General features: G+C 51.8%; 2 protein-coding genes and 1 long non-coding RNA gene across 3 annotated transcripts; 1 reads left to right on the plus strand and 2 right to left on the minus strand.

Annotated features, from left to right (window-relative positions):
• Positions 1 to 209: 209 nt before the first annotated feature.
• Positions 210 to 7,126, minus strand: LOC113890241. The gene is made up of 3 exons (XR_003510466.1): positions 6,869 to 7,126; positions 2,746 to 3,107; positions 210 to 1,007 (listed from the first exon to the last, which is right to left on the minus strand). It is a non-coding gene; the product is annotated as an uncharacterized LOC113890241 (long non-coding RNA).
• Positions 1,335 to 2,739, plus strand: LOC113890240 (olfactory receptor 12-like). The gene has a single exon (XM_027538110.1). It carries the CDS (start codon positions 1,376 to 1,378, stop codon positions 2,324 to 2,326), a length of 951 nt encoding a protein of 316 aa, XP_027393911.1. The 5' UTR covers positions 1,335 to 1,375; the 3' UTR covers positions 2,327 to 2,739.
• Positions 7,127 to 14,906: 7,780 nt separating the features above from the next.
• COPS9 (COP9 signalosome subunit 9) lies at positions 14,907 to 19,504 on the minus strand. The gene is made up of 3 exons (XM_027538111.1): positions 19,386 to 19,504; positions 17,467 to 17,539; positions 14,907 to 15,178 (listed from the first exon to the last, which is right to left on the minus strand). Exons 1-3 carry the CDS (start codon positions 19,446 to 19,448, stop codon positions 15,141 to 15,143), a joined length of 174 nt encoding a protein of 57 aa, XP_027393912.1. The 5' UTR covers positions 19,449 to 19,504; the 3' UTR covers positions 14,907 to 15,140.
• Positions 19,505 to 25,196: the final 5,692 nt, after the last annotated feature.

Below are 25,196 nucleotides of genomic sequence, written 5' to 3' on the forward strand. Positions count from 1 at the left end.
GGCTAGAGGATTTCCAAAGGAGTTTGTAGGTTGAAACACTGTCACACCCAGGAATTATTAACTGGAGCTGTAAGCCAACTCTTTTTTCAGAGAGAGGTAGTGGGGGACAGCCCCCCATAAAGTCAGAGGTGTAGGTGAAAGCACAAAGCAGAAAGTAGGCAGACTCTGGTTTCGGGGGTAGATGCTCGAGAATTCCCAGGGAGACTCCTGAGGCTTGATCCCGCCTTTGCGTATGCCAAGCCTCCTTCCTCATGACCTTTGCCACGGGTGGAGCTCGCTCCCCACACAGAATCTTTGAATTCACCACAGAAACACCTGCTTCTTGGGGTGTGGGGCTGAACAGGTGTACCACACTAGCCATCTGTCCCCACTACATGTGAATGATCCCTGCGGGGTGGGCAGCAGGGATCCATCAACTTAGTACCAACAGGATACAGTACAGACCCCCTTCCACCCCTCCACCCATGCCCCTGTCAGCACAGCAGCTCCATGAATCAACACGGTGGCCAACTTATATCTGTTGCACAGCCCTGCTCTGACCTTCTGAACGGTCTGTGCTGTGACAAAGGCAGGGAGCAGAAAGACCTCAGAGAATTCCAGAGAACAGACAGAAGCCCAGATCTCCATAGTTCCAAATGGAAGAGGCTGTTCTGAAGTGATTTGCAGAACATGGAGTGTGAGTCGCCAGTGACAATGATAAGGAGGGCATGCCCATCTCTTCAAAGTTGGACTGTTCCTTTTCCATGATTTGGCAAACATCTGCACATGGGCAGAAAGCCCCATGAGAACCTCAAGGGTGCAGAGAGCTTTGCAGATGAAATGCCACTGTGGTCCAGGCTCAGAGGCCATGATTCTGAGATGGGTCTCAGAATCTGCAGGGGAGACAGACACAAAACACCTTCATTAGCCTGGTGATGGCGGGTCTTTGCTCTCCTTCCAGTTTGGCCTGGAGATGAAACCATCACTAGGTCAAGTCCTGGTGGGCCGGGCATCCTCAGTAAACGTTTCTGAAATCAAGGAATGATTTTATAAGGAACAGAAAGTATAGGATTAGCTATGGGAGCATAGAGTGGAAATGGCAAAATTCAGGAGCATCCTTGAGGGGAGGAGAGCATTTACTTCAAAGGAGGAGATAGGGGGCTGCAACTCCATTCTTGCCCTGGAGACTCAGCTCTGTAACCCTCCTGGCATTCACCCCACCCCTGTGCTAACAACTCAGAGGGTTCCACAGAGTGAGTTCTCCATGCATATTTATGAATTTGTGAGTCACAGGCAATACTGCCCTTTCAGGTCAGCCTGAGCTCATCTGGAGGGAGAACTGGGCAGCTGGTGGCCTCTTGGTCAGTTGGCAGTGAGTCATCAAAGGGTCAAGACCATGTCACCCCACAGAAATGGAAACCTCTCAGTGATGCCTCTGCAGGAGTTTGTGCTGGATGGATTTGAGGGTGGTCTGCAGACCCAGGCCCTGCTCTTTGCTCTGTTCCTGGCCCTGTACATGGTGGCCATCCTGGGGAACCTCACCATGATCGTGGTCATCACCGTGGATGCCCGTCTGCACTCCCCAATGTACTTCTTCCTCAAGAACCTCTCCTTCTTAGACTTGTGCTACTCATCTGTCATCTACCCCAAGGCCCTAGCCAACTTCCTGTCCTCCTCCAAGGTCATCACCTTTGCAGGTTGTGCCACCCAGTTCTTCTTCTTCTCCCTGCTGGCTACCTCTGAGACTCTCCTCTTGGCTGTGATGGCCTATGACCACTTCGTGGCCATCTGCAGCCCCCTGTGCTATCCCATCTCCATGTGCCCTTCGGTCTGTGCCCGCCTGGTGCTGGGCTCCTACTGTGGGGGCTGCCTCAACTCCATCCTGCAGACCAGTTTCACATTCAGCCTCCCATTCTGCAGCTCCAACCACATCGACCTCTTCTTCTGTGATGTGCCTCCTATGATCGAGGTTGCCTGTGCTGAGACAACCCTCAATGAGCTGGTCTTGTTTGGAATCTGTGGCCTCATCATCGTGGGCACCACATTCGTGGTCCTCACCTCCTATGGCTACATCACAGTGACAATCCTGAGGATGCGCTCAGGAGGAGGGAGACACAAGCTCTTCTCCACCTGCGGCTCCCACATGACAGCCGTGTCCCTCTTTTATGGGACTGTCTTTGTCATGTATGCCCAGCCGGGAGCTGTGGAGTCCATGGAGCAGGGCAAGGTGGTCTCTGTCTTCTACACCCTGGTCATCCCAATGCTCAACCCCCTTGTTTACAGTCTGAGAAACAAGGACGTGAAGGATGCTCTGCGGAGACTGGGGCAGAGACACACAGCCATGTGAAGGAGGGTGACCAGAGGGGGACATCCAGTATCCTGAGGGCTGGATGGAGAATTCAGAGACAGTGAACCATGAGGAGCCCCTCAAACCTCTTCCACTTCTGAATGGAATGGGATGTCTTGAGGACTCTGATCCATTTATTCAGTCACATTGCTTGAAGGCATTTATGAAGCAGACATTCACTATGTGTGAGATGCAGGGATGGACAAGGATGCTCTGCAACCAGAATTCTCCATGTTGCAAGAAGGAGCAGTGACTCAAGTCACATGAAGACTGAATGAACAGGGCAGGAGGCAGGGGCGGGTCTTGTCCCCTTTGTGTATCATGGTTCTCTGGGTCATTCCATGGGTTTTGGTAGGAAAGAAGTCAGATATATGTGCATTGATCAAACTTGGAAGAAAAGGTGTTTGCATGCAACATACCTCCATCTCCTAACCCCGCCTGGGATGCAGGACTTCACCATCACCTGTTGGCAGGACGTGACCGTCCACTGAGGGCCCTCCAGTTGACCTTTTTCAGCCCACTTTCAACACCACCAAAGAGATCTGTTTAAGATGATAATGGCCAAGGTGTTCCCCTCGGTCAGTAGGGGTGAGTAGGAATAGGCTTGGCTTCAGTGGCTCAGGGCTGACAAGCAGGGCCTGTCGGGGAGGAGCCAGGTCAGTGGTCTGGTGAACGTGGTGGTTCCACTTGAGGACAGAAGCACCCCTGGGCTCCTGCTCCATCACAGCAAGGGCACAGATGACACTGCTGTTAGGGATGGTGACCCCAGCCACAGCACCGCCTTCCAAGTCACAGGATGGAAGACATGAGGCATAAACACATGTACAATTTTGATATATCTTCAGAAAAAATACTCAAAGCATATCCATTCAGGGAGTTCACCACCACCCAGGTTGAGAATGAGAAATTCACCCAATTTTCACAAGATCTTCTCCCCTCATTCTATTCGTTGCCTGCCAGGGTTAGTGGGAATCCTGCTTCTAACACACAGATTAGTTTTGCCTACTGTGAACATTCAGTGAATAGCATCGTAGAATCATCCAGTTTATCTTGTGTGCCTTTTTTTTGGGGGGGGGGTTAACATATTTATGAGATTAACCCATGTGACTGCCCATAATGGTAGTTCTAATTTTTCATTACTACACAAGATTCTACCATATGAAAATATCATAATTTATCCATTCTACCACTGATGGCCATTCAAGTTTATTGAATTCAGTTCAATTCAGTTGCTCAGTTGTGTCCGACTCTTTGCAACCCCATGGACTGCAGCATGCCAGGCCTCCCTGTCCATCACCAACTCCCGGAGTTTACTCAAACTTATGTCCATGGAGTTGGTGATGCCATCCAACTATTTTATCCTTTGTCGTTCCCTTCTCCTCCCACCTTCAATCTTTCCCAGCATCAGGGTCTTTTCAAATGAGTCAGTTCTTCACATCAGGTGGTCAAAGGATTAGAGTTTCAGCTTCAGCATCAGTCCTTCCAGTGAATATTCAGGACTGATTTCCTTTAGGATGGATTGGTTGGATCTCCTTGCTTCTACAAAATTTTTTACATGTCTTTTGCTAAGAGTGAATTACTGTTGGCATTCTTAGGAGCTGAATGCTCTTGCTTTTGATTAACTCTACAGTTTTACCAAAATGGAAAAGCAATTTTCATCCCACAAATAGTGCATGAGAGTCCCTGTTGCTGTGCACCATCATGGACAAGCCATTTGTTGTTGTTAAGCCATTAAGTCATGCCCAGCTCTTTGAGTCCCCAGGGACTGCAACATGCCAGCCTTCCCTTTCCTTCACTATCTCCTGGAGTTTGCTCAAATTCATGTCCATTGAGTTAGTGATGCTATCTAACATGGACAAGCTTTATTGTCTATACAGTCCATGGAATTCTCCAGACCAGAATACTGGAGTGGATAGCTGTTCCCTTCTCCAGATCTTCCCAACCCAGGGAATCAAACCCAGGGCTCCCTCATTGCAGACAGTTTTTACCAGCTGAGCCCACAGGGAGGCCCATTGTCTAATGGGGACAAACCATATTGTCTGCTTTATCAATTTTAGCCTTTCTGCTGGGTATGTGGTCATATACCATTCCAACTTTCATTTTTATTTTTTAAATAAACAATTTTGAACATTAAAAAAAAAAACAGAAATAGATTCTCAGACATATGCAGGGGTTAATAGTCAGCTACCTATTGCTGTGGCTAAGCCATGAGAAAATCACCATGTGAAGTCCCTCAGTCGTGTCCGACTTTTTGAGACCCCATGAACTGTAGCCTACGAAGCTCCTCTGTCCATGGGATTCTCCAGGCAAGAAAACTGGAGAGGGTTGCCATTTCCTTCTCCAGGGGATGTTCCTGACCCAGGGATTGAACCCGGGTCTCCCATATTGGAGGCAGATGCTTTAACCTGTGAGCCACCAGGGAAGGCCCTGGTGACTTTCTCAAGCCATGAGAAAATCACCATGGGAAAAGAATAAAAGCAAAATATAGCAGTAAGCATAACCCAAATAAAAGTACATCAGGTTGATCAGTTGGGGTTGTCATTCCCCGCTAAGCTAAGGAAAAACACATAGTGTGGACCTTGGAACGCCTGGTCAGCGCAAGTTCAGCACGCTGCTTCTGCACACACCACGTTTTCCCAAGGCATATGCGGGTCCATGACCTCCAGCCAGGTGATAGCCCTTGCACAAGAAAATAACAAGGACAGTTTAAAGTAATCAGTAAAATGGGAGACGTGGCCGGGGACACAGGCGGCCGACTCCATCGTAACACACAGATCCTTTCTGCTTGCCAAGACGCTAAATAAAAGTGATGTGGCTCCAAGGAGCAGGGCTCTGGACCCACGAGGTCTTGAGTTCCCCGGTCCCATCTTTAAAACTTTAATTCTGTCTCTAGTTGCTTTTTCCCAAACTGTGTGTCAACCACTTTCGATCCCTACCTGCTGTGCTGACCACAACAGACACAGAAAGGCTTATGGTCACCAGGGGGTAAGGGGTGAGGGACAAACTGGAAGACTGGGACTGATACATATGCATGACTATATGTGAAATAGACGACTAATAAGGACCTGCTGTACAGCACAGGGATCTATACTCCATACAGTGCAACGATCAGCACAGGTAAAGAGTAACAACAGAGTGAGTATACGGATAACAGAATCATTGTGCTGTACACCCAAGGTAAAGTAACACAACATAGCTGAAACTAGCACCGTAGATGTAAATCAACTAATCGCCAGTAAAATCTATAAAAACAAATTTTAGGCATTTGTGGCCTAAATATATTTCATAGTTACTTACACATAACAGGAGAGAAAAGAAATGTATATATTTTTGACAAAATTCAAAGTATAATAACAATTGAACACTGTCTTTTTGTAATACAAGTCTACCAATGAGAAAAGTTGCGATTCTTTTTAAGGAGGAAGTTTTCCCCTTCTCTAGTGGCTAATGAGCTAATATTTTCACATATTTAGCAGCAAACTGAATGCTCTTTCTGAGGAAGCATATATGTTTTGCCAGATTTTTTCTTTTTCACGAAGATCATAGAAATTCTTATTCTTGATATGAGCCCTTCGTTGGTTACATGAGTTCTGAATATCTTCTCTTACTTTGTGGTTTCTATATTTATACTTGTATTGACCTTTAAAATTATTTTTGATGAACAGAGGTTCTTAAATTTAATAAGATTATCAGGCACTTTTTCCATGGCTACTTCATTCTGCAGCATGTTTAAAGAAATATTGTCCATGCAAGATCCAAAAGTATCTCTTTTATGTTTCCTGGGGAACTTGTTTTCTGCTTAGTCTTTTATATTAGAACTTATAATTCACATGTTATTAAATTTGTGGGGGTTTTTATATAGGAATGGCTTTATTTTTTCATATGGTTATCCCATGGACCACTTTTTAAATGTTTCTCCCCCACTGCTGTATACTGTCATCTTTATCATAAACCAAGTGCCTCTGCATATGTGGGTCTGTTTCTAGGGCTTCCTTGGTGGCTTAGAGGGTAAAGCATCTGCCTACAATGCAGGAGACCCGGGTTCAATTCCTGAGTCAGGAAGATCCCCTGGAGAAGGCAATGGCACCCCACTCCAGAACTCTTGCCTGGAAAATCCCATGGACGGAGGAGCCTGGAAGGCTGCAGTCCATGGGGTCGCAAAGAGTCAGACATGACTGAGCGACTTCACTTCACTTCACTTCACTTCTACGTCTTATTCTGCTATTTGTTTATTCTCATGCTATTGTAGATCGTATTATTAAATATTTAAAAAGTAAAATATAATATAAATCCCTAGGCATATATGAATAAATGTAACAAATGATACACACTACCTTTAGAAATAAAATTGTAACTGTTACTGAAAGACACAAAAGGAGTACTGAGTAAATGCCGAGCTACACCACAACCTCGCTGCGTGGTGCCCGAGCGTCCTGACGGTATGAAAGCTGTTCTACTGCAGAGGAAAGGATGAGAGACAGAGGGGAGAGAGAGACAAAGAGGTCAAAGGAGAAGCTACAGCCTTTACATTACATAACTAACCTATTCCTGGGAGAATCACAGCATCACTTCTGCCATGTTCTACTCCTTAGAAGGAAGTAACAGAGTCCTCGAGGGAGAGACCCAAACAGCAGCGTGAGACAGGAGGCAGAGGCCTCAGGCCACCCTGGCAGTCACCAGCGCACCACACAAATCATGGACTGGAAGGAAAAAACTAAACATATCAAATATTGCTGTTGTCATTTAGTTGCTAAGGCCAAGTCATATCCGACTCTTTTGTGACCCCATAGACTGTAGCCCATCAGGCTCCTCTGTCCATGGGATCCTCCAGGCAAGAATTCTGGAGTGGGTTGCCATTCCTTTCTCCAGGGGATCTTCCTGACCCAGATATCAAACGCACATCTCTGGCATCTCCTGCGAGAGAAGGCAATGGCACCCCACTCCAGTACTCTTGCCTGGAAAATCCCATGGGTGGAGGAGCCTGGTAGGCTGCAGTCCCTGGGGTCGCTAAGAGTCAGACACGACTGAGCGACTTCACTTTCACTTTCCACTTTCATGCATTGGAGAAGGAAATGGCAACCCACTCCAGTGTTCTTGCCTGGAGAATCCCACGGACGGAGAAGCCTGGTAGGCTGCAGTCAGGGGGGTCGCACAGAGTTGGACACGACTGAAGTGACTTAGCAGCAGCAGCTGGCATCTCCTGCATTGCCAGGTGGATTCTTTACTGCTGAGCCACTGTGGAAGCTAAAAAAAAAAAAAACAGAAAAAAATAAAAAGGACAAAAATTACTAATATCACAAATTAGAAAAAGAATGTAGCTACAGATACCATGGACAACAAAAGGATAATATAGTTCATCTGGACCATTTTTCTAGATTCCACAAGCATGTCAATATATGTTTGTTTCTCTCTTTCTGACTCACTTTACTCTGTATGACAGATTCTAGGTCCATCCACATCTCACAAATTGCCTGATCTCATTCCTTTTAGTGGCTGCATAATATCCCATTGTATTTTGTACCACATGGAAACAGTGAGAGACTTTATTTCCTTGGGCTCCAAAATCACTGCAGATGGTGACTGAAGCCATGAAATTAAAAGACGTTTGATCTTTGGAAAAGCTATAACCAACCTAGACAGCATATTCAAAAGGAGAGACATTACTTTGCCAGCAAACGTGCATCTAGTCAAAGCCGTGATTTTTCCAGTGGTCATGTATGGATGTGAGAGTTGGACCATAAAGAATGCTGAGTGTCGAAGAACTGATGCTTTTGAACTGTGGTGTTGTAGAAAACTCTTGAGAGTACCTTGGATTGCATGGAAATCAAACCAGTCAATACTAAAGGAAATCAGTCCTGAATATTCATTGGAAGGGCTGATGCCGAAACTCCAATCCTTTGGCCACCTGATGCAAAGAACTGAGTCGTTGGAAAAGACCCTGATGCTGGGAAACATTGAAGGCAGGAGGAAAACGAACAACAGTAGTTGAGATGGTTGGATGACATCACCAACTTGATGGACATGAGTTTACAAGCAAGCTCCGGGAGTTGGTGGTGGACAGGGAAGCCTGGCGTGCTGCAGTCCGTGGGGTCACAAAGAGTTGGACACGACTGAGTGACTGAACTCACTGACCACATCTTCTTTATCCATTCATCTTTAAGAACAGACACAGATGCAGAGAGTGGACATGTGGGTACCAGTGGGGGAACGAGAGGGTGGGATGAATCTGGAGATTAGGATTGACATATACACACTACGATGTGTACAACAGATGGCTAGTGGGAGCCCGCAACAAAGCGCTGGGAGCCCCGCTCGGTGCTCTTGTGTTGACCTAGAGGAGTGGGATGGGGCAGGGAGGAAGGGAGGTCCAAGAGGGAGGAGACATGTGTATACACAGATGACTTGCTTCACTATGTACCAGAAACTAACCCAACATTGTAAAGTAACTCTATTCCAATAAAAAAGCTAAAAAAAGAAAAACATAAAAGGATAATGAAATAATACTAAAACTCTATGCCCAATAATTTGATAACTTAGATGAAATGGACTAATTTCTTGAAAGACACAGTCTGTCAAAATTCACACAAGAAGAAATTGACAATCTTGTTATGGCTGTATCTTTTCAAGAAACTGAAGACAGTAGTGAATAGCCTTCCAAAACAGAAAACCCCAATCCCAGACGGGAAATGGGTGGGTCCTACCAGATGCTGAAGAAATTATGCCCGTTCTCTACCACTTCTTTCCGAGGACAGAAGCAGAGGGAATAACTCCCAGCTCATTCTACGAGGCCAGTGTTCTCCTAATACCGAAACCAAACACAGACATCACCTATGAATAGGGGGCAAATTTCAGGGCCTAACACAGAGTCTTTAAAAAAGAAAAAGTAACAAGAGCTATCCTGTAGAGTGGTTGTAGGATGAGTGATAAAATGAGGTAAAGACCTGAGCAGGGAGCCCCCCACCCCACAATCCACAGTAAAGCAGAGCCAGCCCTGACCCATGCTCACAGCCTGCTCTGCGAGGCAGGTGTGTTGACTACACACTTTGGGCCTATTAACCACGATGCGTGAAGAACACAGTTCACGCTGCAGTGAAGTCACCTGGGCGTGGAGGCGGGCCAGGGCAGGGGTGGGGGGCACTTGATCGATTGACGCATGAGTTTTCACTCTAGTCAGTGGGAAAGGAACGTTGCTCCGTCACCCCGCTGTGTGTTGAGCATCAGCTCAGATGCTCAGAGGCCAAGTACGTGTCTCTGTGCAAATCTCCCCTTCCCGTCTCTTGCCAACATTTGCTTAGGTTGTCTGCGTTTTACTGTTGGCTTGTAGGAGCTCTTCATATATTCTGAATGAGCCCTTTGCTAGGACCTGTACTGCAATGCTCCCCCATCTACAGCTTGGCTGTTCCTCAATGCTATCTTTTGCTGAGAAGAAACTGAGCTGGGTGTCTTTATATCCCTCATTTGTGTAGATGAGAAACATGGAGGCAGGAGTGTTAACCAGTTTCCTCCAGCTCCCATGTCTTAGAGGGCAGAACCAGGGCCCCTGCCTAATGTCTAAAGTAGGAACACTCCATGGCTCTGGGACGAAGCCCACTCCACCCCACTTGGAGGGCCAGCTCGGGGAGGGCTCGTCACCTCCATGAGCCTCGGTGTATTTACCGGCAACTGAATAATACGTGACCCTCCTCTCTGGAACATTCAGAGGACTTGGTGGAATATAAATGCTGTGCTCAAAGCTGGCTCTCAATGAAAGGCATCTTTGGGGCATTATTATGATCATCAGCAAGATACTAAGTAAAGAAAAAAATCCAGCCAACTGCTTCAAATGTCGTTTCATGGCACGTTGGTGGTTTTCCTGTCTCAGCAAGGACTCCAGCAGGTTCCTTCAACATTTACTTAACTGCTCTGGACACAGCTGGAGACAGAACTGAGCCCTCCAAGTGACAGAAAAATTGTCTCAGCAAAATAAATGCTAAAGTTGAGTCAAAGGAAATTAAAAAAAAAAAAAAAAAAACAAGCAAAACCCACAGCACTGGCCAAGGGCTGCTGGCTGGCGCCACCTCCTGGGTCCCCACACAGGCGCCCTCCTGCAGGAAGCCTCCACCTGCCTGCAGACCCCAAGTGCCCTTGAGGGGTACAGAGTCAGCTCTGTGCTGTCAGGACGCAAGCCAGTTCTCAGCGGAGCAGAAAATACTGCAGTGCAGGGCAGACTCCCACTGAACACACGCCCCAGCGCTGTGTCTCTCCAGGCTCCAGGCTCAGGGATCCAGCCGGGAAATCAGTCCCTCCTTAACAGCTACTGGTCCTTGACGACGAAGACCAGGCCTTCGGGCTCCACTTCAACTGCAGAACTGGAACCAGCCTGGGGCAGATGCAGGAGACGGGAGGAAAAGCCTCCTGAGCGCTGCCCTCCACCCCCGTGCCCCTCATGGCTTGGAGCCCTCTCCTTCCCTGATGGCCACCCACTCTCCCACCTCGAGGCCCTACACACACCTGGGCCGCTCTCCTGCCCTCCCCTAAGGCCTCTTCTCCCACTCACCTCAAAGTCTCGGTTCCCCACAAGTGCCTCTTCCAGAAAGGGAGGCCCCTGACTGCCTGACCCCACACCTGCCCCCAAACCACCCCCACCTGCCCCACCACTCCCCACACTTGCTCCCACACCTGCCCCCACAAACCCCACACCTGCCCCCACACCTGTACACTGGGTTTTCACGGGCTCCTCATTTATTGCCCTTCCCCTCAGGGCTGGGAGCGCCGTCTTTTCTGAAACATTCACACACACACGTATGTCATCACAGCCTGCAGGCCAAGCTGGGCGCACAGGAGGAGGTGTCCCTACGCATGTGCATCTCTTGTTGTTTAGTCACTAGGCTGTCTCTGATTCTTTTCTGACCCCATGGACTACTGCCCTCCAGGCTCCTCTGTCCATGGGATTTCCCAGGCAAGAATACTGGAGTGGGCTGCCATTTCCTTCTCCAGGGGATCTTTCAAACCCATGTCTCTTGAATTGGCAGGTGGATTCTTTACCACTGAGCCATCAGGGAAGCCCCTGCACACATCCATGGAAGTGTTAGTTGCTCAGTGATGTCTTTGTGACACCATGGACTGTAGCCTCTGTCCATGGGATTCTCCAGACAAGAACACTGGAGTGGGTAGCTGTTCCCTTCTCCAGGGGATCTTCCCAACCCTGGGATTGAACCCTGGTCTCCTGCACTACAGGCAGATTCTTTACCGTCTGAGCCACAGGGACCCCTGCACACATGCATCAGCTCAGTTCAGTTGCTCAGTCGTGTCCGACTCTTTGTGATCCCATGAATCAGCACGCCAAGCCTCCCTGTCCATCACCAACTCCCAGAGTTCACTCAGACTCACATCCATCGAGTCAGTGATGCCATCCAGCCATCTCATCCTCTGTCGTCCCCTTCTCCTCCTGCCCCCAATCCCTCCCAGCATCAGAGTCTTTTCCAATGAGTCAACTCTTCGCATGAGGTGGCCAAAGTACTGGAGTTTCAGCTTTAGCATCATTCCTTCCAAAGAAATCCCAGGGCTGATCTCCTTCAGAATGGACTGATTGGATCTCCTTGCAGTCCAAGGGACTCTCAAGAGTCTTCTCCAACACCACAGTTCAAAAGCATCAATTCTTCGGTGCTCAGCTTTCTTCACAGTCCAACTCTCACATCCATACATGACCACTGGAAAAACCATAGCCTTGACTAGATGGACCTTTAATGGCAAAGTAATGTCTCTGCTTTTGAATATGCTATCTAGATTGGTCATAACTTTCCTTCCAAGGAGTAAGCATCTTTTAATTTCATGGCCGCAGTCACCATCTGCAGTGATTTTGGAGCCCAAAAAAATAAAGTCTGACACTGTTTCCACTGTTTCCCCATCTATTTCCCATGAATTGATGGGACCAGATGCCATGATCTTTGTTTTCTGAATGTTGAGCTTTAAGTCAACTTTTTCACTCTCCTCTTTCACTTTCATCAAGAGGCTTTTTAGTTCTTCTTCACTTTCTGCCATAAGGGTGGTATCATCTGCATATCTGAGGTTATTGAATATGCTGTCTAGGTTGGTCATAAGTTTCCTGCCAAGGAGTAAGCATCTTTTAATTTCATGGCTGCAGTCACCATCTGCAGTGATTTTGGAGCCCCAAAAAATAGTCTGTACGTCAGATGAACAGGTATAAACATGCCAGGTAACAGCCCCTCTCCTGCCTCTCAGCTTCCCCACCCACAGGGGCCCATGTAATGCCCCCCAGGCCCAAGGCCACTCTGTAGGGGACGCAGGGCTCCCCGAGGCGTGCCTGCACCATCACTTCCTCATCGTGATCATTCAGTCTCGATATTGTTTCCCAGAGGAAAAACACTAGAATCAACATCGTGTCTGGGTTCTGCTGGGTCTCTCCAGTCTTCATCACCGTCACTGCATCTCTTCCAAAGAGACCACGGTTCCCCTAGTCCCACCCAACCCCTGCCGGCATGGCACCCCTCATCACAAAGCCTCTGCCCTCCAGCAAGGAAAGTGGCATGCTGCTGCCTCAGCGGACGTTTCGCCGACTTCCTGTGACCCTGAGCACCTCTAAGTGCTCCCTGGCCGTCTGAGTTGGTTCTTCTGCAAACTGGCGTCTCGGTGCCCATCAATCTCCAGTGCGTGCCTCCTTGGTACCAGTCTATAAACATTCTCTGCGTCAGCAAATGTTAACAGTCCAGCCCTTTGGGACCCAGGCTTCCTGTCTTCCTTCTTAATATGCTGAGTGTCTCCTGGCTTTGTTTTTGGTCTCGGTGAGAGAATGCAGCCCTTGACCAAGGGCTGGCACCCCTCTGCCCCCCAAGCGCTGGGTGACCTGGGGCCAAGTCACGTGTGCGACAAGAAGACCACGTTTCCACAGGACAGGAGCTCCGGGGGAGGAGCCCTGGCCTCTGGCCTCTCGAAGGACAAAAGGGCTCTTCATTTCAGCACCTTTTTCTCATCTTGACATCAAGCAGAACTCACAGCCCTCAATTTCCTGAAGTCAGTAATGCTGCTTCCTGACAGTGTGATTTGCTTTGGAAGTGTCCCTAACCCAGCTGCTCGCATGTGTGGAGGCCAGCCTCCTCTCCCGGCGGTCTCCTGAGCCCTGATAAAGAGCACGTAAGCCCCTTTCCATTCAAACAAGCGGCCAGGGCAGAGGCTGAGGGACAAATGTTTTCCCTCTACCCAGGAAGACCGAGAACTGTAAGGGCAGGGAGAGCAGATGGTTCTTCCAAAGGCCTCCACTAGTCTTCACAGTTCAGAGCATTAAAACAGCTCTTTCTCCAACTTCTTCCCCAAACCCAAATTCCCCAGAGCTCAACCCCAATAACCCACATGCTTGTTCACGTGGTTTTGACAGGCTCCCTGCATTAGGAGCTCTCACTTCCAAGAACCTGCAATTCAACAAGGATCCAGACACCCCACCTTAGCAGACAATACCCTCCAAGTCCTCGCCATGGCCACGAGCGGGGATCCTCCTCCCAGCACCTCCCCTTGTCCGAAAGGGCCTTCCCAATCCTGAGGCCTGAATGGGTGCAGCCCTCACAGCTCACAGACCAAACCGCGGCCACTGCTGATGGCCAAATGCCCCGTCCTTCCCCACAGAGCCCTCCGGGCCTGCTCCAAGGAGCCCACTGAGTAAAGCGGACTGCCCAGTATGTGACCTCAAAAACAGACCCCGAGATACCTCTCCCTGGAGTCAGGCCGTGCAGCTCCTGCTGGAAGCCCTGCCGTTAGAGTCTAATGTGGAAGCAGCCTGGGGTCCCAGGGCAGGGCCTCCCATGATGGGGTCCCCAGGCCCTCCTAACCTGGCCTTTACTGGGATGCTGCTCTCATGTTGGCCCCTTGAGCTGCCCTGGACAACTTGTCCTCCCTGCCGGGAGCCGAGCTCCACCAGGAGGGGCATGCAAAGAGCAGAAACCCACTCGGCACTCACGAGATGATGATTCTCAGTAAACACGGCTCTTTCACAGCCAGGCCGTCAGGCTGCTCCATTTGGTGGTTCTCACAGTGAGAGGGGACAGCCTGACTCATCCACTAAGCGGCTCTGCTCTGCTCGGAGCTATGGGAACCACCAAGTCGTGTGCCTTGGGTTGTTCCTGATCAAAGACACATTCCTCAAGACTGATGTGAGATCCGAGTGTTCACAGCCATTATCAGCTGCTGAGATGGACCAGTAAGAAACTGCCCCCAGAGACACTAGGCTCTCCTCTGAAATGGACTGAGGCACACATTTCTCAGGTGGGAGGCGTCTCCTTCAGTCATCACCAAGCTGCCTGTTTCCTCAAGCCTCGGGTCTGGGGGCAGCAGCTGCTCTGATGTCAGAGCTGAACACGAGGCCCACCGGGGGAGCCCACGGGGCAGGAGCAGGGTCTCACAGGGTCTCACACAAGCACCACCTCAGCAACTGTGAGCTGTCAGAATCACTCAAGGTCATAACGCAAAAAGCACAGGGTGTGTTTCTAGGAGGAGATCTGCTTCTCTTAGCATGGAACACACACAGGGGCATACATACGCAGATGTCCAGGGATTGTAACATTCACTCAAAATGCAAGAATCAAAGTTACCCTGTAAGTAATAACATCACTTTATTTTAACTGAAGTTAAGGACAAAAGCTGGCCACATTCAGAGTTTAACAGGCCTCCTCCAGATGGTTAAAACCTTCTTCTCTTTCTTGGCTAACCATCTCCTAAATTCTAGCAATTCCCACAAGTTCTCTGGAACCACATGAAACTGTCCTTTAAGGAGCCCCACCACACCACCACATGGCGAAGCTCAGCCAGACGCACCGCTGGACACACCTCACTGGATATCATCATCGTCAAAGAGATCTTCAAAATCTACAAAATGAACAAAACCACAAATTGATGGTCACACAAGGTCAATAACAGAGAACATAACATAAAGGGGTTATGCGGTCGTTCAAAACCAGAGAGAAAACAGAAGACAATCTGATAAGTGACTTTCCCGTGACGGGTTCCCAACTTTACCCAACCAGGGCTGACGCAGCCCAAGAGGACAGCGGTCCAGCGGGCACCTTTAGTTTTGTTTCCATTCAGACGACAACCTCGAGAAAACACGCGGTGTGCTCTGGACTCTGTGGGCGACCCTCACAGCCAGGACTGTGCAGGGCAGAGCCCGCACCTGTGAGCACGGCCAGGCCCCACTCATGTTGACGCTGCGTGGAGGTGAAGGGGCGGCTGGCGGAAGCCCCGGAGGCTCGCAGCCTGAGAGTGGAAATGCTGGGGCCGGGGTGGGGAGCGGGGTGCGGGGCGGGGAGGTGGGCGGCAGGAGGAAGGTGGTGGAGGGACGGAGCGCTGTGAGAACTCAGAGCCCGTGAGACTCCCGTTAAAAGGGTTGGACCTATAGTTAGCTTGAAAATCACAACCCGAGCCCATTCCCACTGGAAGAAACGCCGCAAAATCAGGGTGCACTGCATCCGCCAGGGGTAAAACCTCGTTCAGGGTTCTTTTGCCCTTCTGTGTACTTCTGTGTAAATTCTCTAAACTTCCACCACGGGTGTTACTCTCACAACGAGGGAAAAAGCACTACCATCCCACTCACGCGCACCATGCACTGAGGATGTGCAGAGTAACGGACCAGCGAGAGGGCCACCAGGCCCCACGCGGCTGCTTTCCGGGACGGCGGCGCCAGGCACCCCCACCCCCTGCAGGTGCCGCCTCCTGAGACCCGGCCTGGAGGCGCCCCTGGAGGCACCGTGCCACCCATCAGGCTCCCATCGCGGAGCTGTCTCAGCCCGCCCCTTCTCGAAGGCGCTCCTGTTTTGTAAGACACGAGTGAGGACAGCAGGCCCGGTTCAGGGCTAGAACCCACTGCCTCGGGGACAAGAGACCATCAAAGCCGTCTGTTCGGTGAGTGAAAAGGGCTCAGGACAAGCCCCTCCACAGGCCACTGGGCTTCCTGGCAGGGAAACGCCTCCCACATGCTGGGCCGTCACAACCTGCCAGGCAGCATGCCCGAGCCAAGCTCGAGCTCCTTCCCTTTTCCGAGGAATCGGCCTCTGGGGGAGAAAGGCCCTCATCCGCTCCTGTGCTCATCGGGCAAGGCGGCCTGGGTCCCTCCCACAGAGCTTCTGTCAGAACTAAAGAGCTGCTGTCCAAAATCCGTGAACGTGAACCCTAGATACAGCCAACTGCCTCTAAGCCCCCAGGCTGGCAGAGGAGGAGTGGGGTTGGGTCGTGCCGGGTTGGCGAGCACACACTCCTGCCCGGGTGAGGCTCACGAGTGACTCTGGAGAACACTCAGACCTCTGCACCCCGTGCCCCCACACCCACTCCCCTAAAGAACTTAAATGCTACTCAGTTCCAGGGGCCCAAATGTCACCTCCTGTCCTCATAACACAGCCTGGCTTTTCTGTTCAGCCAACGGGGGCCTGAACAGAACAGAGAAAATGGGCTCAGGTTTGAGAGGGGTCTGGGGCCAGCAAAAACCAACAGGGCAAGATAAAATCCTAGCTGCCACGGACCAGTGACCAAAGTTCTTTGTAGTCACAGGCACCCTGCATGAAAGAAAGTGATGAGAGAGAAAACACCACTGAACTCTCCTGAGAGAGCGGTCTTGTGTTTCTACTTACGATTTAACCCTCGGTAAGGATTAATAAATCTGTAGGAACAATGCCCTAAGAAATCGGAAGGGAACAAGAAAATACCCCCTCAAACGTGGATGAAGACTTCCTATAAAGTTCGTTTTTCACTGTTATTTCGTAAAACTCCACCCATGTTCCTCAAACTAGCACCGAACTCGAACACGAACAGCTGCTGGTCTCAGAGAAGAGACACAGGGGGAGCAAGAGGGCACTGTTGCTCCGCACAGGCATTGGGGATGAGCACCCGGGCGAATGGAGGAGCCCAGAGCACAGCCGTCAGGAGCGCGGAGAGAGCCCGGCGGGCGGACGCTGCCACAGTCTCGGGCTCAGATTCCACGCGGGACAGGAGCTCCTCTCCCTCCTGAAAAACAGGGGAGCCCATTTCCCACAGCTGCACCGCAGTCCAAGAACGACAGAGGACCTGGCCACAACCCACGTCACTCATCTCGTGAAGCTGCTCCACCCCATAACCTGCAAAAGAAACATCGGCTGAAATAGGCAAGCCAATGCCGGCATCCTTACCATTAAAAAAGTCTGCGTGAACTGCCTTTTCATTGGCTGCCAAGTCCATCAGGAGCCCGGTGCTGCCTCCTGCCTGGTTGGGGGAAGGAAAGGTTATGTCAGCGGGGTGTTCAGAGAGAATGAAGGATAAGTGCCTTACGGGCTCCATACCACTTCTGGGCAGAAAGTGTCCAGGTCAGGGACCAAATTCAGTCCAGGGAAGGAAGTGGCTGGAGCAGGGGGGAGGCAGGCAGCATTTGGAGGAATGACGGGAAGGTCCCCTCAGGTCTTGGGGTCCTAGGCTCCTCCATGCCTTTTACAGAGAATCCTGCCTGGACGGCAGCTCTCCTGCACACACCACGGGAGGGGGCTCCTGTCCCCACTGGCCTGGCCACAGAGGCCCCACTGAGCCCACCGATCCCTCTGCTCTCCATGCCCCCTGCTTCTTCTGAGAATTAAGCCGTTTCCCCTGAGAAACTGACCTGCTGACCTGGGGTTCTTCTGGTGGGGGTTCTATCACCGGCCACCCCTCAGCGTGGGCAGTAAAACAATGTCAGTACCAAAGCTGGGCGGTGTCATGAGGATTCTGAGCCTCTCAGGTCACGTGGGGACACGACAGCAGAGGCCTCTGGGGGCGGCACCCTGGTCCCTCTGCACCCTGACTCCCAGCACCCCCCAGGCTGTCTGTCCACCTCTTCCGGCTCAGACAGCTGAGCACCTCCTGAGTTCCCCATAGAGCTGCTGGCGGCTGCTCTCAGCAACCAGGGTTCTCAGAGGCCTCCCTTCTCTCCTCAGTTAGCTAGCCCCACCCCCCACCCTGCACACCACTGGAAGCCCTGCAGTGACAGCGGTGTGGACTTGGCCCCTGGAGGCCTGGCCTTCATTCACACCCTCTTCTGGCTTCCTGTTCCTCGGTTCACACCACCCCACTCTCTCTGCCCATCTGCGGAGCCCACCACCCCCACAGTAGAGCCTTCCAGGGACCCCACACCTGCCTAAGGCAGCGCCTGGAGTGAGAGCTGAGAAGCAGGGTTAGCGGAAGGGCGACAGCCTCCTGGAGTTGGGTATGGAGAGCCCACCCATCCCAGGACAGCGGGGAGCAATTCAAGATCTGGTGCCCTCTGCCCGCGCCCCCATCTCCCCCCACCTCCCGGCTTCATCCCCCGCTCTCCCTTAGGCACCTAAAGGTCTGGCCCGCACGTTAAGCCGTATGACCATGCCTTCCCTTAGACGCCCTCCCCCGTCCCCATGCCACCCAGCACGGCCTCCGGCATCTGGCTGCAGTCAGCTGCACTCCTAAGGCTTTGCTGGCCCACTCCCCTAAGCCGTGGGAGGGCTTCTAACAACCTGCACCGCCAACCTCCCCATACACTGGGGCTGGCAATGACTCTCTCCGTAGCTATCTCCAGGAGCACGCAGGCTGGGACTGTCCCCCCCGCCCCGGGCTGTAAGAAAGAGAAACGGAGGCCCTGACCCTGGGGAGCTGGCCTGACACTTGGAGACCACGGAACACCAGCACCACAGGAGCCTCCTGTAACCCACTGGAGCAGGGGAGGACCGGGCACGGCGCTGCGCACGGCCCCCACAAACGGCCCTCTCCCCGCTCCCCGGCGGGTGTCCGCTTCCCTCCCGAGCCCCGCCGTCAGCCGGGCCCTCGCCTCCCCGCCTCCCAGACGGGGGCTCGCCCCCGCCGCCCGGCAGCACGCCCTCCAGAGCGGGGCTCACACCCAGGGGTGCCCTCCAGGCGGCGGGCACCGACGCTCGCCTCAGCACCGGCCGCCTTCCACAGGCTTCCCAGGGGCCCAGCGCTAAGGCAGGCACCGCAGGGAGGGCGAGCGCGGGGCCCTGCAGGCCGCTGCCTTCTCTCGGCCCGGACCCGAAGCGCGCCCGAGAGCTGGACGTGGAGCCGCTCCGGCCCGGCCCGGCGCGGCCCGCCTCACCTCGTCCAGGTCCACATACGGCCCGGCGCCCTCGGGAAACATCTCGTCCACCGCCGGCTTCATCTCCTCACACAGTCCCAGCGTCCCTGGCTCACTTCCGGCCCGCTGACTGCCTCTTCCGGTGCGTGCCACGTCGTGGCAATCTAGACGCTGGAGGGCGGCCGACTCTATGGTTCCCCCTCCCCATCACCACCAACACCATTTGGCGAGTCTAGACTCCGGAGGACCTTCAACTCTATGGTCCCCTCCTACGTTCGTCTTGATTAGGGCCGGTTGCGGGGAGGAGAGTCCTGGTCTGGCCTGGGGTGGACAGGGTGTTGGCTGCCTGTCAGCACGTAAGAGAAGTTGCTTGATGACTTCACGGTGGCCTGCCACCACAGTCAGTTTGGCCCTAATGGGCTGGCACAGATAGGTGCCCAAGAAATTACCCATTAAAGAATGCGAGTGGTGAGCAGAGTGAAGGGCAACCAGAGAATGGAGAAAATATTTGCAAACTGTGTATCTGATAAAAGGTTAATATCCAGAATGTACAGAGACCTCCTAAAATGCAACAACAAAAAACAAAGCGGCTCATTAAAAAGTCAGCAAAGGTCTCAAATAAACATTTCTCCTAAGCAGGTTTATAAATGACCAATAAACCCATGAAAAGATGCTCAGCATCACTGTTCATCAGCAAAATGCAAACCAAACCATAACGAGATACCACCTCACACCCATCGAGATGGCTACTATCAGCACCCCAGAAAATAACAAGTGTTGGGAGTATGTGGGGAAATAGGAACCCTTGTGCAGTGCTGGTTGGGATGTAAAATGGTGCAGCTGTTCTTGAAAACAGTATGGAGGTTCCTCAAGGATTAAACAGATTTGCCAAGCATTAGCCCCCAGGCTCCTCAGTCCACGGGATTCTCCAGGCAAAAATTCTGGAGTAGGTTGCCATGCCCTCCTCCAGGATCTTCAACCCAGGGATCGAACCCAAATCCCTTAGGTCTCTGGTGTTGGCAGGTGGGTTCTTGACCGCTAGCACCACTTGGGAAGCCAGATTTGCCATATGGTCCAGCAATTCCACTTCTGGGCATATAATCAGAAGAACTGAAGGCAGGGTCTCGAAGAGATAGTATTTGTACATCCGTGTTCACAGCAACATTCATCACGATGGTTAAAACGTGGTTCTTCAATATGGCTGAAATGTGCAAGCAACTCAAATAGGTATGAATCAACATTTGAATGGTTGAGCAAAATGTGGCGCATCCATGCAATGCAGTATTATTCAGCCTTTAAAAGGAAGGAAATTCTGACTGCTTCTGCAATGCGAGAGAAACCTGAGGACACCATGTTCAGTGAAATCACCAAGAAGCAAATATATGCTTCCACTTATATAAGGTTTGTAGAGTAATCAAATTAATAGAGACAGAAAATAGGACAGGGCTGGGGAAGAGGAGTTAGTTTTTATTGGGGACAGAGTTTCAGTTTGGGACGAGGAGCTAGTCTGGAGGTGGAGGGTGAGGATTGTTGCATAACTGTGAATGCACTTAATGCCTTTCAAAAATAGCTAAGATAATAAATCTTACATTATCTTTATTTTGTCATAAGTTTTTTTAAAAAGAATGTGAATGAGAAGGGAGGGCAAGAGGGAGGGGGAAGAGGGTACAGAAGGAGAATCAGAGATATTTGAGTGACAGGTTTAGAAGTGGGTGGGCTTAGGGGGCTGGGCTGTGGGAGAAGTAGGGGTTGGGGAGGGGAGGGTGGCTGCAGGGAGATAGGAATTGAACAGGGATTGAGCTGGGACTGTTGCCTGGGTCGGGCGTGGGTGGACCAGGGAGAAGGGAGAAGTGACTGGACGTGTGGGTGAGCCCCCAGTATCATTGCGACACGAGTCACCTCAAGTGCCTGAGTGAAAGTCAGACCAGGGACGCTGGGGTCCGTGGCACCAACAGGCTCCCCTCCTGAGTGGTTTCAAAGTGCGGAGCCCCCATTCCCGTGGAGGGGCTAGGTCTCCAGGAGAGCTGGGCACAAGGAAGCTAATGTTTACAGAGAGGGGAACCAGCATGTGATGCCGCAGAGGTGAAGCAAGGACAGGGCAGACTGGGGGACCCCAAGGCACGGCAGGCTGCAGGCTGTTGCCAGTGATCACTTCCAGCCCACGTCCTCTGAGAGTCAAAGGGCCCTATTCATGAGTGCTCCAGGCCAGAGGTGTGGACAAAGAATGCGGTGTCATATTGTAAATAAATGACCTGAGGCCATCGGGCCATCGGCCTCTGCTGCTGCTGCTAAGTTGCTTCAGTCGTGTCCGACTCTGTACGACCCCATAGACGGCAGCCCAACAGGCTCCCCCGTCCCTAGGATTCTCCAGGCAAGAATACTGGAGTGGGTTGCCATTTCCTTCTCCAATGCAGGAAAGTGAAAAGTGAAAGTGAAGTCGCTCAGTCGTGTCCGACTCTCAGCGACCCCATGGACTGCAGCCTACCAGGCTCCTCCATCCGTGGGATTCTCCAAGCAAGAGTACTGGAGTGGGTTGCCATTGCCTTCTCCGATCAGCCTCTGCAGCTGCCCCCAACCCTGCACCCAGAGGGGATTCAGAAGGAAGAAAGGCAGGATGCTGGCCCAGATAGCTGAGGTGCACTCAGAGCAGTGGATTTAGTAAGCCCAGATTCTTGTATCTTCCCAAACATAGAGAAGCACCAAATTCAATAACTTGAGATGTCCAGTTTTCTTTAATCAACAGTACTCTTTCTCATGTTCCAACTACCTAGTCTTTTTTGGCAAAAACTCCAAAATATATATATTCTGGCTCCTCCCTTACCTCTTCAGGACAGCCCGTCAAAGTGATCTGGGAGGCTGTCTCTCCAGCTTAAGGCCTCGGTATGGTCTGCCCTTCTAAGATCGTGGCACCCAGTCCCAGCCCTTGGTTCACATGCTGCTGCTGCTAAGTCGCGTCAGTCGTGTCCAACTCTTTGCGACCCCATAGCCAGCAGCCCAACAGGCTCCTCTGTCCCTGGGATTCTCCAGGCAAGAATACTGGAGTTGCCATTTCCTTCTCCAATGCAGGAAAGTGAAATTTGTTCACATAGACAAGGAAAAAGTGGAAGCAGTGACAGACTTTATTTTGTTGAGTTACAAAATCACTATCGAATATGACTGGAGCCATGAAATTAAAAGATGCTTCCTCCTTGGAAGGAAAGCTATGACAAACCTAGACGGTGTATTAAAAAGCAGAGACATCACTTTGTCTATAAAGGTCCATCTAGTCAAAGCTATGGTTTTTTCCAGTAGTCACGTATGGATGTGAGAGTTGGACCATAAAGAAGGCTGAACACACAAGAAATGCCGCTTTCGAACTGTGGTGTTGGAGACGACTCTTGAGAGTCCCTTGAACATCAAGGAGATCCCACCAGTCTATCCTAAAGGAAACTGACCCTGGATATTCACTGGAAGGACTGATGCTGAAGCTGAAGTTCCAATACTTTGGCCACCTGATGCAAGGTGGCAGAGGATGAGATGGTTGGATGGCATCACTGACTTAATGGACATGAATCTGAGCAAACTCTGGGAGATAGGGAAGGACAGGGGAGACTGGTGTGCTGCAGTCCATGGGGTCGCAAAGGGTCAGACACGACTTAGCAAGGGAACAACAGCAACATGTCTGCCAAATAAAACACGGTTCTGAACTTTTAGGTCACTCGTGTTTCTCAGCCAGCATGGGCACCGCCTGCTCGGCACCGTGGGCGTGTGGCCCCGCAGCCATCGTCGACCGAGGCAGGGGCGGGAAGACAGTGGCTGCGGGTGGTGCTTGTCGGTAAAGTGGGCTGTGGGGCGGGAAGAGGGGGCTCCGACTGTGAGGGAGACTGGAGGGGCGCACAGAGGAGAGAGGAAGTTGTGTGCACTCAGGTGAACGGGGTCACAGCCAAGTCTGAGTCCCAAGCGGGGAGTGAGCTGCTCCCGGGGCCATGGGCAGGCAGGCAGGGTGTCTGCCGAGGGTGGCTTGAGGATGCGGGTTTCTTCTTCTGAGAACAGGAGAAGGGCAGCTAGGCCTTGAAGACATGGTATTCAGCCGTGTGTCCTGAGCAGCTGTGGGTGTGTCCGAGAGCCGTGTGGACACAGCTCCAGCCAGGGCACCCTGGGACCTTCCTTTGGGGGCATGTGGGGTGAGGTCCTTGGAGCTGCCTACTGGGGCATCTGGGACCTTCACTCTCCAATGCTCAGCGTAACTGGGAGCACGAACTTCCAAGTGGCATGTAAATGACCATGGGCGCGCACACACACACACACACACACACACTTATGAATTAACACACAGGTCAATGCCAAGGGAAGCCTGCTGTCCAGAGGGGCGAAGGTGTGTGTTTGGCTGAGGCCCAGTCGCCACAGGTGGGCTATCACAGGAGCCAGGGATTTTTGTGTGTCTGCAGTTAATTTACAGAAACCAAATTCAAACTAGCTCAAGGGAAAAATACTGACTACACCAACAGACTCTTGCCCTTGAGAATTTAAGCTGGGGGACGGGAAGGGAAGCTGCCCGTGACCACAGGAGGTGGAGCAGAGGGGAGGGCAAGAAGCCTTGCTGGACACCTGGAGCCAGTGGGTGGTCTCAAGGCCGCCACGTGGGCACCATGGCCACCTCCCCGCCTCACCCTTCCGGGGCCCTTCCCCGCCTGGCCTGGTGTCTGTGCCAGAGGCGGGGAGACAGCTCTCAGAGTGACCTTCCTGCTTCATATGCTAAAGGGCAGGCCTTGAAACTGCCCAAGGATACATTTGTTTGCATCACATATTTCCACCGAACATAGCGTGCAGCACACAAGTTTCGCAAGACCTCACACAGTTCTCATTACGTGTGCTAGTCTCTGTGGTTAAATGCTAGCACAAAAACTGGTGTCTAAAGTTAAATGAGCTTCCCAGGTGGCTCCAGGTAAAGAATCCACCCGCCAATGCAGGAGATTCAGGTTTGATCCCTGGGTCGGGAAGATCCCCTAGAGAAGGAAATGGCAACCCACTCCAGTATTCTTGCCTGGGAAATCCCATGGGCAGAGGACCCTGGAGGGCTGCAGTCCATGGAGTCACAAAAGAGTCAGACACAACTTAGCAACTGAACAACAATAGAAGTTAAATAGTAAGCACTTTCTATTATTTTACTGTAAAAGGAAAGCTGGTTGCAGCCCAGGAAACCAATTTCTTCACCATCTGACCAAGTGTGACCTGCAGCTCTTGCACCTGGCCGGTGGGGTCCCCACCATAGAGCAGCTATCCCAGGGTGGGAGGGCAGTCCCTGACATGCTGTCCGTGCTGTCTGTGAGGCCTTCTGCTCCTCGGGGCCCAGGATGGGCAGCCCACTCCCCCCACCCCCAAGTCCCTGAGCCTGCGGCCCTGGTGGTCACATTCTGGGGGCCTTCTGCTTGCAGACCCAGCGCCCAGGCTCCTGGAGATCCTCAAAGACCAGCTGCCCCAGGGTGAGCTCAGCGTGACGGGTGGTACCTGGGCAAGGCCTCCAGCCCAGGGTGGCCACTGCAGTCTGCTCGCTGCCCAGCTCGGTGGCCAAAGGTGGGGGCCCTAGGGCAAGCCTGCCTGGACAGGATCTGTGTTCTGTCTACAAGCCAGGCAGTTGCCTGGTGTCTGTGTGCCTCAGTTTCCCCACCTGCATTCCAGGGCCCCTCCTAGGTTCAGTGGGAGGATGGGGGAGAATCGCAGCTGGTGCTCTGTGGACAGAGCCTATTGTCTGAGCTCCCTGACGGTCAAGAGGGGCCAGGCTGGTTCATCAAGCGAGAGGAAGAAGGGCTGAGCGGAGCCGCTTCTCCAAAGAAAACCAAGACCCACCGCGGG

This window comes from Bos indicus x Bos taurus, chromosome 3 (assembly GCF_003369695.1).
Source record: "Bos indicus x Bos taurus breed Angus x Brahman F1 hybrid chromosome 3, Bos_hybrid_MaternalHap_v2.0, whole genome shotgun sequence".
Lineage (NCBI taxonomy): Eukaryota > Metazoa > Chordata > Mammalia > Artiodactyla > Bovidae > Bos > Bos indicus x Bos taurus.

Excerpts from the sequence above, each read along its gene's own strand:
- COPS9 (XM_027538111.1), bottom strand. The coding sequence starts at position 19,448 with ATGAAGCCGGCGGTGGACGAGATGTTTCCCGAGGGCGCCGGGCCGTAT. Across the intron at positions 17,540-19,385 it reads CGTATGTGGACCTGGACGAG|GCAGGAGGCAGCACCGGGCT; the intron begins GTGAGGCGGGCC and ends TCCCCCAACCAG. Across the intron at positions 15,179-17,466 it reads TCACGCAGACTTTTTTAATG|ATTTTGAAGATCTCTTTGAC; the intron begins GTAAGGATGCCG and ends TTCATTTTGTAG.
- LOC113890240 (XM_027538110.1), top strand. The coding sequence starts at position 1,376 with ATGTCACCCCACAGAAATGGAAACCTCTCAGTGATGCCTCTGCAGGAG.